Genomic DNA, 12,886 nt, shown 5'->3' with positions numbered 1-12,886 from the left:
CGGAGCAGCACGGGGCGTGCCCGGGGGTGTTTATGTCGCCGGGGGTGCCCGGGAGGGTGTTTGTGTCCCCGGAGCAGCACGGGGGGTACCGGGGGGGGGGGGTGTGTCCCCGGTGGGGGCCCGGGGGGGTGTCCCCGTCCCGCGGCGCAGCGCGGGGGGTGCCCGGGGCGGTGGCGCCCGGCGGGGGCGGTGCGGGGCGGTGCGGGGCGGGCCGCGGCCGCCGCTATAAAGCTGTCGGGGGCGGCGGCGGTGCGTCCCCTCCCGGCGGCGGCGCGGAGCGGAGCGGAGCGGGTGGCGGTGCGGGCTGCGGTACCACCAGCAGCGGCGGCTCTGCGGGGCCGCGCCGGTGGGCGCCGCGGGGGCGGGGGGCCGGGGGCTCCGTGCGGGGCCGCAGCCGTCTGACACCCCCCCCCCTTCTCCTCGCAGGTCTCGGCCACCCCCCGGACTCCCCTCCGGCTCTGCCCGTCCCTCCGCCTCCCTCCCCCCCCGTTTATTTTTTTGCGCCCCCCCCCAATTTCTCCCAGCAACGCCGCCCCCCGCCGCCCCCCCCCGCAGCAAGATGGTGCAGAAGAAATCAGAGATCCCGGGTTTCCACCGCTCCTTCAAGGTAAGGGGCCGCTCCCCTCCCCGGGGATGCTCCGGGGGGGGTTCCGGGGCTGCGCCGGGGCGGCTCCGGGGATGCTCCGGGGCTGGGGTGCGGGCAGGGCCGGTGCGGGCCCGCGGCGGCCGGATCCTGCGCTCTGCAGCGCTCTGCGCCGCATCCCCTGCCTGGGGCTGGGGGGACGGGGACGGGGACGAGCCGCCTCCTGCCCGCCGCGCCCCCCGACACCCCCGAAGGAGGGAAGCGCCGGGGGTGCTGCCACCCAAACCGGGTAGCAGGACCCCCCTGTCCCCCCGCCCCGGGGGCCGGGGCGCTCCCGGAGGGAGGGTCCTCAGACACCCCCCCCCCCCGGGTGGGCGCTGGGCTGCTGCAGCAAGGCTTTGCTCACCCCGCTGCAGCTCCCACGAGGGTCCCCCCGTGGGGTGGGTGGGTGGGCCGCACCAGGCCCTCCCCCCCCAGCTGCACCCGTTCGCCCCTAATCTGTCCGCGGGGGGCCGGGCCGCAGCGGGGGCCGGGCTGCCTGCGGGCTGGGGGGGCTCGCCGGGCCCGGCCCGGGACCTGTTGTGCAAGTGGCTTGTGCGAGGGCCAGATCCTGGCAGCACGGCCCGCACGTTCTCCGGCCCGGGGCACCGTCAGCCCCGTGCCCCGTCATGCCGCATCCATCCCGGCCGCTGTCACGGTCGGGGTGTGCGGGAGGGGGCCGGATCCCGCCGGGTCCCGCTCCCCTGAATGCTCGCTCTTGTCCCGGCGTGTGGCCGAGCGGCTTCGTGGGATCTTTGTTTAGTTTGGCTCCCAGCGCTCCGAGGGATGCTGGGAGATCACCCAAAACCTGCCCGGCTTATTTTAGCTGACACCTAATCCTGTTTTTAAGGCTTTTGGCTGGGCTTTGGCTCCCTCCCCACCGCCCCCCCGGGTGGTTGGGGCCGGGGGGGGCCGGGGACGACACCTCGGATGCGCTGATGGAGCCCGTGCGCAGCGTCCGCCCCGCGCCTCCCATCCCCCAAACCTTTTGTGTGTCGGTGCTGCGGCAGCTGGCAGGGCCCCGGACCCCCGTGTGCCCCCCGGGAGGCCTCATCCTGCCCGTGGTGCAGGGATTTGGGCCGGAGCCGCTTGTCCCAGGGGGGCGGCAGCCCTAACGCAGGGACCGTGGCCTGCAGCTGGGCGGGGGGGGCTGGCAGCCGAAGGGCAGTGCTGCCCTCTGCAAATTCAGATTATTTTTTTGGGGGGGAGAAGCTGGCTAAAACGCTGGGCAGGAGCGTTTCAGCCTCGGGGATCTGGGGGGGTGCTGGGTGGGGGGGGTGCTCCTGGCGTGACACACACACGCACCCCCCGCACCGCGGTGGGGACCTCCCCGGCCCCCGGAGAGCCGCCCCGGCGCTTTCTGGTCGTTTCTGGCGGCGGTGCCGGGGTTCACTGTTCATGCGACGCGCTGGGGCTGGCAGCAGGCCCGGGCACCGGGGCACCGGGGCGGGTTTGGGAACGCCGCCGGGAGCCACCACCTCCACCCAAACAGATTTCGTAACCCTGGAGAGGACGGGGCCCTTTCGCCTCCCCGGCCGGGCACCCCCGGTGCTGCGCCGTCCCACCGTGGGGCGGCTCAGAGGAGCCGGGGGCAGAGGGTACCCATGTCCCCTTTGGGGAGCCACCGGGGTTTGGGGTGGGGGAGGCAGCGGTTCCCATGCCCTTTGCCGATCCGAGGTGCGGGGGGGGGGGGGGTGAGGTGGGGCCTGATCCTGCCAGGTTGCAGGTGTTGTGCAGCCCAGCTGGCGCGACATTCACTGGAGCGGGGCTGAACGGGCTCTGGCCCATCATGACCTTGCGGGGAGCCGGGAGCGGTGCAGTGGCTCTGGAGTCTGTCCTGCCCTGTGGCTTTTTTTCCTCCCCCCTCACTGTAGTTCAGGTCTGGGTGGAGATTTGGGGTTGGGTTGGCGCGGGCGTCCCCAGCCCCTCTCATTGTGCCCCGCGTGCTGGCCTGGGGCTGCTGGCGTGGAGGCATGACACCACAGCACCATCCCCATCAGGAGATGTGGTCAAACCCTTCCTCCTCCTCCTATGACTCCGCCTGGGGCTCCGCTGTGTCCCTCCGGCAGCAGCACCGTGAGCCGGTGTCCTGCGCCGGCGGGGCGGGTGAGCAGGGTGTGTGCCAAGACCAGGAGCCTGCCGGGCTCCGAGTCCGTACCAAGCGGCCGGTGGCGGCTGATCCAGCAGCTGCCGTCTCACTCCAGTTCTTGGCCCCCGCAGGGACAAAACCCCTTCGACCTGGAGTTTGACCAGTCCAACCACCTGGAGCCCGTCTTCAACTTCGAGTGCCCGCCCCGTCCTGGTGAGCTGCGGGTGCTGCGGGTGCCCTCCTGCGGGGCTGCGTCCCGAGGGGGCTCCTCCCATCCTTGCCCCTGGGATGTCGGCCCTTTGTGCCACCCCGAAGGCTTTGGGGGGCTGCCCCGGGGGTGGCGATGCTGGGGGGGCGTGGGGCGGATGGGGGCGACTCACGCCGGTGGCTTTGCTCTGGTGCAGACATGCCTTCAAGTCAGCCCATCGATATCCCCGATGCCAAGAAAAGGAACAAGAAGAAGAAGCGCTGCAGAGCCACCGACAGCTTCTCCGGCAGGTTCGAAGGTGAGCAGGGCTGCCCGGGGACCCTGGGGTTGGGGCCCTCCTGGTGTTCCCACGCTTGGGGACAGCCCGGGGAGAAGGGACAGCCACGGTGTCCCATGCTGCAGCGGGGCCGGTGGCTCAGGCGACCTCTCCCCTGCCAGATGTTTACCAGCTGCAGGAGGAGGTGCTGGGAGAAGGGGCCCACGCCAGAGTCCAGTCCTGCGTTAACCTCATCACCAACAAGGAGTACGCGGTGAAGGTAAAGCTCTGCTGCTCGGGGCTGCAGACCCGGCTCCTTCCCACACCCTGCCTCAGTTTCCCTTTCTGCCCTCCACGTCTCGGGCTCTCCCGGCTCCCATGACCATCCAGTACTGGCAGAGGACAGTTTCATGGGCTGGAGGGGAAGGAGAGGGGCAGGAGTGCGGCAGGGCCGGGCCGCGCAGGTGGCACACCATCCTCTGCCACCACCCAGCTCCAGGACCTTGGTCAACCCCCTTAGCCACGCTTCTCTCCCTGTAAATTAGGGCAGGCGGGAGATAAATTAACACTTGCAATGCGTCTGGGGACTCAGGGCAAGCAGGGGCGTGTGGTGCTGGCAGGGTGGCCAGCTCCCACTTGCCCTGGGGGTAGTCTCCATGCCCCTGTGAGCACGTGGGTGCTGGAGGGGGTCGAGACGAGCCGGCTGCTTTTGGGGTTGGGGATGGTGGTCCCATGGCCCCGCACCCCGCAGGCTCCCAGCCACAGTGCGAGGGGGCTGGGACGGCCCCCATGTCAAAATGCAGCCAAATGCAAGGGGAACTTGGCTTCCCCCATCGCCCTGGGCGGGCCTTTGGGTGCCCCAGTGGGGAAACTGAGGCAACGGAGAGGGCTGAGTGGCAGTGGGGGGCTCCGTGTGCCCTGAAGGGCTGGGGCCAGTTGGGAGCACCCAGCTCTCCCCCCGCGAGGCTGTGGGTGGGGACCCCTTGCCCCATGGCACGTCCGCTGGGCACCTGCTGTGCCAGGGCCCGTCAGGGTGAAGGGCCCTTCTCTGCTGCCGGGGCTCGGCAGCGTCACATGGACCTTGCCTTGGCCGAGGCCCCGGGAGGGAGCGGCTTGGCACCGCCGCCGGGAACAGCCTGTTCTGCTGCCTTAACCCCTTCGGGCTCCCCCCGTCTGCCTCCGCCCAGCCCCGGGGGTCCCCAGCGCTGGCTGGGCGGGGGTGCGGCAGCTGCCAGCCCCCCCAACAGCGGTGCCTCTCCCTGAGTCTCCCCTCCTTTGTGTTTCAGATCATCGAGAAGCGCCTGGGACACATCCGCAGCAGGGTCTTCCGGGAAGTGGAGATGCTGTATCAGTGCCAGGGACACAGGTACCGCGGAGCAGCCACCGTCCCCCTCCGCGAGCACGGGGAGTAGGCTGAGTCCGGGCTGACGCTCGGGACACCAGTGGGCTGCAGCCAGGCCGCCCTCCCCTTGGCCTCGCCGGCCGGCGCAGGAACATCTCGGGGGGATGTTAAGCAGTTTGCCATGACAATGGGGGCTGCGGCAGCCAAGTTGGAGCGGTGCCGAGGGGCGAGCCGAGCCGCTGTGGCGGCGTTTGCCGTCCCGCAGCAAAAAGCTGCTGAGCGGGGCTGTTTCTGGAGAGGGGCGAGCGAGCCAGGAGGGTCTGCGAGCAATTAGGGAGCGGAGCCGGGCGCCGAAAGTCCCTCTCCCCCCTGGAATGCAGCCGGGGGGCCCCGGCCGTGTGGTTTCAATCACTGGAAACCCAATTTTCCTGTCCCATGTCCCCCTCCTGGGGACCTGCGCTGGCTGGGGGTGTGGGGGGGCTGCAGGGAGGGGGGATGGATCCCGGGAGGTTGTTGGGGGGGATGCTGGGCTGATGCTGCTGTCCTTGCAGGAATGTCCTGGAGCTGATCGAGTTCTTTGAGGAGGAGGAGAGGTTTTACCTGGTGTTCGAGAAGATGAGAGGAGGTGAGTGTGGTGCCGGGGCAGGGGAAGCCAGGGCGGTGGGAGCCCCCGCGACCCCCGGCTCTGCTCTCGCCCGGCCGCAGGCTCCATCCTGACCCACATCCACCGGAGACGCCACTTCAACGAGCTGGAGGCCAGCGTGGTGGTGCAGGATATCGCCAGCGCCCTGCACTTTTTGCACAACAAAGGTGAGCTGGGAGGCCCCGGGGTCCCGCCGTGCCCTCCCCAGGGGGGTGCTGTCCCGGGGGTCCCGCCGTGCCCCCCTCGGGGGGTGCTGCCTCCCCGCATCCTCCTGCCCGGGGGACAGTGCCGGCCCCGGGCGGGCGCGCAGGGTCAGGCCCGGCTGCATCATGAGGCTTTTGGCGGTGCAGAGCCTGTTCCTCCGGTTCGGCCGGGACTCGGGGCCAGCAGCAGTTTTTGCCCTTTGCCATGACGCAGGCAGTGATTTGGGGCAGGGAGGGAGGGGTCCCGGTGCCACCCCCAGACCTTTCACCACGGGGGTCTTGTAGGGGGGGATTTTTGCCCTCATCCTCTTTTCTCCCCCCCCCAGGAATCGCGCACAGGGATCTAAAACCAGAAAATATTCTGTGCGAGAGCCCAGACCAGGTGAGCGGGGAGCAGCCGGGGTGGGCACAGCGGGGGTGCTGCCGGGGGGGGCCAGGTCCCCCGTGGGGGATGCTGCTGCCGCAGCACAAGGGCTGGTGTGGAGCATGACCAGGCATTGACAAGCAGCTGGGGCGTGAAGGCAGGGCTGCAGGTCCCCAGGGGGCTGCCGGGGGGGTCACTGGCTGCTCCTTCTCCCCCCTCCCCCCCCCCAGGTCTCCCCGGTGAAGATCTGCGACTTTGACCTGGGAAGCGGCATCAAACTCAACGGCGATTGCTCCCCCATTTCCACCCCGGAGCTGCTCACCCCGGTAAGCATGCAAACACGGGGAGGGCTGGCCGGGAGGGCCCCGCCCCCCCCCATCCCCACAGGCTTTGGGGACAGGGCTCCGTGTGGACACCTCCCTGCTTGTCGCTCCCCTCGCCGATGCTGCGTGCCCCCCCGCCGCGGTGGCGGGTGAGATGCTGTTACATAACGCGGGGGGGGCCAGGCGGCGCAGGGGGGGCTGGCGCACAGCCCGGGCTGCCGTGAGCCTTAGCAACAGCCAGCCCCGGCGCAGGCGGCTGCGTGGAGGCTGGCGCTCGCGGGGAGAAGTGGGTCAGGCGAGAGGCTGGGGGGGGCCCACCGTGATTCCCCCGGTTGTGGGTGAGAGGGGGCTGGGGCCCCCCCCGCTGCAGGATGCTGCTCGGGTGTGATGCAGACCCTGCAGGGTGGATGCCCCAAAAGCTTTTGGTGTGACCCCCGTGTTGCAAGGAGCCGTCCCACCCTCCAGGGGGAACGCCGAGCCTGCCCCCCCCCCGCCCCCGCAGAAAGCCCTGCTCCTCTTATCGCCAGCAGCAGAGCCCCCCCGTGCAGGGTGTTGCCCTGTACCCCGGTGTTTTTGGGGTGCTCACGTGCCAGGGAGGGCAGAGCCCAGCCGATGCGGGGTGCACAACAGCAGAGGTGGGGGCCAAAACACTCCAGCCCCCTCGTTCTTCCGCATCTGCCCTCCTCCTGGGGCAGGGGCTGAACTTCTGTGGTGTCTCGAGTTTCCCTGTTCTCTGCAGTGGGGTTGGCCGGGGTGGCCACCCCGGTCCCTGCAGGGTTAAAGCCCTGCTGCAGGGTGGTGGTTGGGGTTGGGTTTTCTTTCTTGCGGTGGCATCAGCTGCTGGGGCTGGCGAGGCCTCTGTTACAGGGTGATTATCTGCTGGCTGCAGGTTTTTTCTCCGCTCGTCACGAGGCCCGTGTGGGCTGCGGGTCACGTGCGCTGGAAAGCCCCAGAGTCCCCGGAGTGACAGGGGAATGGGGCCGCTGGCTCTCGCCTCTCCTTGCATGTTAACTCCTCCGGCACCAACTCCTGCGCCTGCTCCGGCGGCAGTGCCTGCTCCGGCAGCCCTGCCTGCGTCAGGCAGGGGAACAGGCAGAGCAGGCTCATCCCCGCCGCCTGCCCGCGGTGTTTTGCAGCCGCTCCCAGGCAATGGGACGGACGCTGCCCCGCTGAGCTGGTTGGGTGGCGGTGGCAGCGGCGCTGTGGGGCGTGGGTCCAGCGTCAACAGTGCTGCCCCGCGGGAGTGCCTGGGAGGGGGTTGCACCCCTTTGGGCCTTTTTTTTTTGGGGTGGCAGCCCCCCGTCGCGTGACCCTGAGAGAGGCAGGGTGTGGCATCCCTTGCGTGGCAGGGTGTGGTGGGAAACCCGGAGGGGGGTGATCTGCTCTGCCAGGAGCAAACCCGGGGAGTGGCCGTGTCTGCCCCCTCATTTCAGGGGGTGCAGCCCCGTAGCTCTGGCAGGACCCCCCCCCCAGTTCCCCCAGCCAGCACGGCTCTGCCCCATCGGTCCCCTGTCCTTTGGGCCCCCGTGCTGGGGCTCACCCCTGCCTCTCCCCGCAGTGCGGCTCCGCCGAGTACATGGCCCCGGAGGTGGTGGAAGCCTTCAACGAGGAGGCGTCCATCTATGACAAGCGCTGTGACCTGTGGAGCCTGGGCGTCATCCTGTACATCATGCTGAGCGGGTACCCCCCCTTCGTGGGCCACTGCGGCTCTGACTGCGGCTGGGACCGGGGCGAGGCGTGCCACACCTGCCAGGTGCGCAGGGGACCCCGGCATTGCCGAAACCCGCCACCGGTTTGGCAGCACCGCTCCCGGCTCAGCCCCTTTTATTTCTCCCCCCTCCCCAGAACATGCTCTTCGAGAGCATCCAGGAGGGGAAGTACGAGTTTCCCGACAAGGACTGGGCGCACATCTCCTTTGGAGCCAAAGACCTCATTTCCAAGCTGCTGGTGAGAGATGCTAAGAAGCGGCTCAGCGCAGCCCAGGTCCTGGAGCACCCCTGGGTGCAGGGGGTGAGTGCTGCTGCCCCCCGCTCCCAAAAGCTGGGGTGGGGGACACCCCACTGCGGGGTGCCCAGCTCTGACCGGCCGCGTTTTGTTGCAGTGCGCCCCGGATAACACCCTGCCAACCCCCATCATCCTGCAGAGGTGAGCGCAGGTGGCCCTGGGATGGGGGGGGACCACACATCCCAGCCCCCCAAATCCTAGCTCCTCTCCCCGGCGGGCTGCTGTCCACTCTTGCTGCTTTTCGGGGTCTCTGCCGCAGGTCTCTGTCTGGGCAGCAGTTGCAGCAGTGATTTGGGTTTGAGCCATGTTTTTGGTGCCTGACCGGTCTGGCATGGCATGCATGCAAGGGGGGACACCCTGGTATTTGACCCCAACCTCCCTCCAGCCCCCCACATCCCACTCTGAGCCCCTGCTTCCCTCGCAGGAACAGCAGTGCCAAAGAGCTCACCTCCTTTGCCGCCGAGGCTATCGCCGTCAACCGCCAGCTGACACGGCGCGACGAGGACGAGGAGGAGGAGGCGGAGGAGGAAGCACGACCCATCATCATCAAAGCTACCTCACGGGCCATGCAGCTCTCCCCCCCCTCCGAGTCCAAGCTGGCCAAGCGGCGGCAGAAGAGCAGCCTGGCCAAGGCGGTGGCTGCCGGGCAGCACCTGGTGGCCCCGCTGGTCCTGGTGGCCGACCAAGCCTGAGCTGTGCCCCTCGGACCTGCTGTACCCCATGTCCCCCCTCTTCCTCCTTCTTTCTTTCTTCCCCCCCACCCCTAAAAACCCCACCGTTTCTGGCTAGTGACAAGATCAGGACTCGTCCCTGTGGCTGGCTTCCAAGGTTTTGCTGATCTTGTAGGTCTGGGGGTGGGAGGGTTTGTTTAAGATCTTTTTTTTTTAAGGTATCAAATCAAGCGTGAGGTTGCTTCACCCAGGGCACACTCAAGGACATCTGACAGACACACGGACTTTTGTTTCCCGACTCTTGGTTTCTCCTCTGACATTTTCCCCCCCTCCCCGACACCAAAGGACTCTTTGTATCCGCGGCTGCTTTGACGATTTCAGCTCATTTCATACTGTGAACAAAAGACCCTCGGTCGCATTTTCAACAACAGGAGTCGCGTTTTAACCTCATCCCTCCCCTCGGAGCTGCAGGTCTTTCTCCGATGTTGGGGTAGATCCCACAAAACACCCCTCCTGGGGGTCCAGGAGGCACCTCCTGGGCGCGGGGACCCCCTCCGTCCCGTGCTCGGGGGTGTCCCCAGCTGTGCTTCAGGAGGATGCGGTGGGCGTTGTGCAGGGAACCGCTTGGACCGGGGAGAGACGGTGCCAGCGAGGGAGCAGTGCCCTGTCCTACCGAGCCACCCTCTCTCCTCGGCAGCCCGCTTCCAGAATAAGCTATTCATCCCCTTTTTTCTTTTTCTTTTTTTTTTTTGTTTTGTTTTAATTATTGTTGGTTTTAAACCGCTAGCTGTGCTTCTCTACAGGGCACGGAGAAATGTCTTCCTTTCCTTTCCGCGCTCCAGCTGGCAGCTCCCTGGGGGTAAGGTCAGAGCCAGGGGGATGCCCAGGCATCTGGGGCCGTGCTGTTGCGTTGGGTTGGGTGTTGCACCCCTGTTTTCGGAGGGGCTGCTCGCCGGTGGCTGTGCCCTCGTGGAGGTGCAAAGGAGGAATGAGGTCTCCGGGGTGGCCAGAGCAGCCAAAAAATACCCCTCTGGGAGTAGCGAGGTGCTCTATGGAAAGCGAAGGACCCCCGTTAGAGAGCGTTGGGACCTGCTGCAGGGCGGTGTGACCTGGCGTGGCTTCGGGCTGGCCCCGAGGCTGCTGTGGCAGGAGGGTCTGGGAGTGCGGAGGGTGCCAAGTGCCGCGGGGATGCCGGTGGGCGAGTGGCCGGGCTGGCGGCAGCACCCAAGGGCCACGGCGTGGGGGAGCAGCCTGGGGAGGGCTCGGGATGTGGGGCCGGAGGGTTTGGGGTCAGGGCAGTAGCACCTGGGCAGTGCAGGGTCTGACCGGCAGCTGGGGAGAGCTGGGCGTGTGTGTTCACACGCGTGCATGTGCGTCCGTGTTCACGCATGTTCATGCATGTGTGTGCACGGAGTTGCCCTTTCCTCGGAGCTTGCTTTGGGGGAGGGAGGGAACGCACGCGGGGGAAGGACTCGGGATGCTGAATCGGGACGAGGCCCTTGGCTGGTTTCTGCCGCGCAGGGCTGGATTTGTCCGGGCGAGCGAGCGGTGCCCGTGCTCGGAGCCGGGCTGGCGTCCAGCTCCTCCAAACACCCCCTGCACCAAGGCAGAGCAGCAAACCTCCGCTCCCTGCTGCGGGTCGTGCCACCGAGCTGCGCCCGCTGCTGTTCCCGCATCCCACCGGGAAGGAGGGTGCCCCCTCCGTTAGCAATCTCCTCTCCCTTCCAACTCAATGCTTTGAGCTTATATTTTGAAAAAGCAGCCTCGGCCCATCGTGCGCGTAGGTGAAGGCTTTGGGAGCTTGCTTTGAGCCGGGGAAGAGACTTCCCCAGGTCTTCAGCTGGACAGTCACTGTCTCCGGAAAAAAAGAAAAAAGTTCTCCTTTTTATTTTAAGACTGCTGACAGCAATACTATGCAATATATGTTGGTTTTTGTTTCAGGGAGGTGTGTGTGAGTTATCTTGGGAGATAATGATCTCGGGTGTTGATGGAGTTTGGGGCAGGGACCGTCTTTTCTCGCCCTTCTGCCGAGCGGCATCAGCAGGTCAGGGAGGGCGGCTCCCCCCCAAAACCGCCTCACACGTGCGATCTGCCCTCTCCCCCGGGTGCCCCCGGTCCCAGTGCACGGGGTGGGGAGGAGCAGGGTGGTGGCGAGGGGAGACCCTCCCCACGCAGGCACCAGGACACCCCGGAGAGGCCTCCTTTAAAGGAAAAAAAAAAAAATCCATCTTGATTGTACATTGTTACTTTTTATAGCTTATTTTGTTTTATCAGTTGTAGATAATTCCTTGTTGTCTTATATTAAGAAATACTTGAATGATGTACAGTACGCGATGCCTTGAGCTGGTATTGTGAAAGCTATTGTTAATGCTGCACGCCGCAGCCTTTTTTAAAAAAAAAAAAAATTGTGGGAAGGGGATGGCGGGGGGATGTCTCTGAAATTTTTTTTTGTCCCCCGTGCTTTTCTTGGCAAACCGAGTTTCCCCCGGTCCCAAGTGCAAGACCTAACTCTTTTTTTTTTTTTCTTTATATACACACACTCTCTTCTGATGGCTGGTGCGTGGCCTGGGTGACCCGGGCTGTGCAGGAGCTCGTCCCCGTGGGCGCTGTGCCGGTGTGTGGGCAGCCTCAGCCGGGGATGCCTGCAGCCGGCCGATGCTGCGGGTGTTTGCATCGGGGGGATGGATGTGCCGGGGAGCGTCCGAGCTCTTTGCTGGTTGCTCGGCCCAGGCTTGGCTTCGCGTTTTGGCTCGGCGGGTTGGCTCCTGGCACGGCACTCCTGGGGGAACCCGTGCCACCGGGATGGCGAGCTCCCGGCAGCTGTGGTGTGCAGCATGTGTGGCAGGGTCTGTGTGTTTACAGAGGATCCTTAAATGTCTCTAGAGCTGGGCCATCGACTCTGAAACACCTCTAGCCCTGACTTGCGGCGGTGTTGGGGACCCATGGGTGCCTCGGCACCGCACCGGGCTGGCTTGTGAGATGCTTGTGCCAGGGCCGGACATCCCCTCCCCACTGCCAGCGCCTCTCCTGGGGTGGTTTCCAGACAGATGCTCCCCGACCTGCAGTCCAGCACCAGCTAACCCCTCTCGCCAACGCCCTTCTTCCTCCTCTTCCTCTTGCAAAGCCTTTCCCCCCCCCATAGAGCATCTGTCTTGGAAACCAACTTCAAAAAGATTTTTTTTTTTTAAGCTGGAAATTTTAAGTGTTTTGGCTTCCTCTCCTCCCCCCCCGCCCTTCCTTCAGCCGACTAACTCGACTTAGAACTGGTTAGAAACGTTTACTGTGAAGCTAACTTTTTTTTATCAAAACAGGAGAAACTTTCTCCACTTTACAATTGATGAAGACTGCCAAAGCTGGTTCGACAAGAGTCATGTTAACGCACTGTTGGTTTGTACAATGGCAGCCTCCGCTTGGGGGCTGGCTAGAAAATAAAAATGAAAACGAAAAAAAAAAAAACAAAAAGGAAAAAAAAAAACCCACAAAAACAAGCACTTTACTGTATGTACCAGGTGAACTGATACAGCTGAATTGAAGTTTTCCTTTATAACAATTGTTGATGCCAGAATTTTGTATTCTGTTTTGTAAGAATTTAATAAAAATGCATTGAGACCTACGTGGTCGGCATGTGGCTGCGGGCAGGCTGGGCAGCACGGGGCCATCGCCGGCTGCCGTGGGGCCTTTGGGCAGGCGGCGGGGAGGGAAGTGAGCCGGCCCAGTGCTCCATCCAAGGGGTCTTCCCATGGTCATCCTTCCCAGCCCACTGCTGGTCCCAAGGGGGCTGGGAGGGCGGCCAGGGGCCAGGCAGGGCTGGAGCTGCAGGGTGGCGGGCTCCGATGCCAGGAATACGGGCTGGCAGCGGCTCAGGTCCTGACTCACTTTTCCCAGCGGCGTGGTGTGATCCGCCGAATCCCCAAAGGGGGGTTGGAGGGTCACGGTGTAGCACTGTGCTCTGCCAGCTGCAAACAGTGGCACGGAGGCTGCCTGCTGCCCTGCCACCCCTTGGAGCCACCCCGGCACATTTTCCATCCCCCCCTTATCTGTCAGGTTGTGGAGGGGGAAACTGAGGCAAGAGGGGAGTGTGGGGTGGGATGCTGGGGATAGGGGCAGCAACAGGGACTGGAGGCTGGTGATCAGGATGCAGGAGCCCTGCTGGGCTTTCTT

The 12,886-nt window shown here is 65.4% G+C and overlaps 1 protein-coding gene across 4 annotated transcripts; it reads left to right on the top strand.

Moving 5' to 3' along the window:
- Positions 1 to 273: 273 nt before the first annotated feature.
- Positions 274 to 12,338, top strand: MKNK2 (MAPK interacting serine/threonine kinase 2). 4 transcript variants are annotated; one of them, XM_072845684.1, is made up of 14 exons: positions 274 to 346; positions 427 to 607; positions 2,843 to 2,924; positions 3,116 to 3,217; positions 3,358 to 3,455; positions 4,462 to 4,541; positions 5,069 to 5,142; positions 5,223 to 5,327; positions 5,690 to 5,745; positions 5,958 to 6,053; positions 7,609 to 7,803; positions 7,896 to 8,060; positions 8,152 to 8,195; positions 9,529 to 12,338. In XM_072845684.1, exons 2-14 carry the CDS (start codon positions 560 to 562, stop codon positions 10,025 to 10,027), a joined length of 1,644 nt encoding a protein of 547 aa, XP_072701785.1. In that variant the 5' UTR covers positions 274 to 346; positions 427 to 559; the 3' UTR covers positions 10,028 to 12,338. The 4 variants fall into 4 exon arrangements, with proteins under 4 accessions (XP_072701785.1, XP_072701787.1, XP_072701788.1 ...); XM_072845686.1 differs by having other exon boundaries at positions 2,827 to 2,924; XM_072845687.1 differs by lacking the exon at positions 9,529 to 12,338 and adding an exon at positions 8,479 to 8,896.
- Positions 12,339 to 12,886: the final 548 nt, after the last annotated feature.

The sequence above is a fragment of the Ciconia boyciana genome, chromosome 24, assembly GCF_034638445.1.
Source record: "Ciconia boyciana chromosome 24, ASM3463844v1, whole genome shotgun sequence".
Classification (NCBI taxonomy): Eukaryota; Metazoa; Chordata; class Aves; order Ciconiiformes; family Ciconiidae; genus Ciconia; species Ciconia boyciana.
This window is presented reverse-complemented; position numbering and strand designations above follow the sequence as displayed.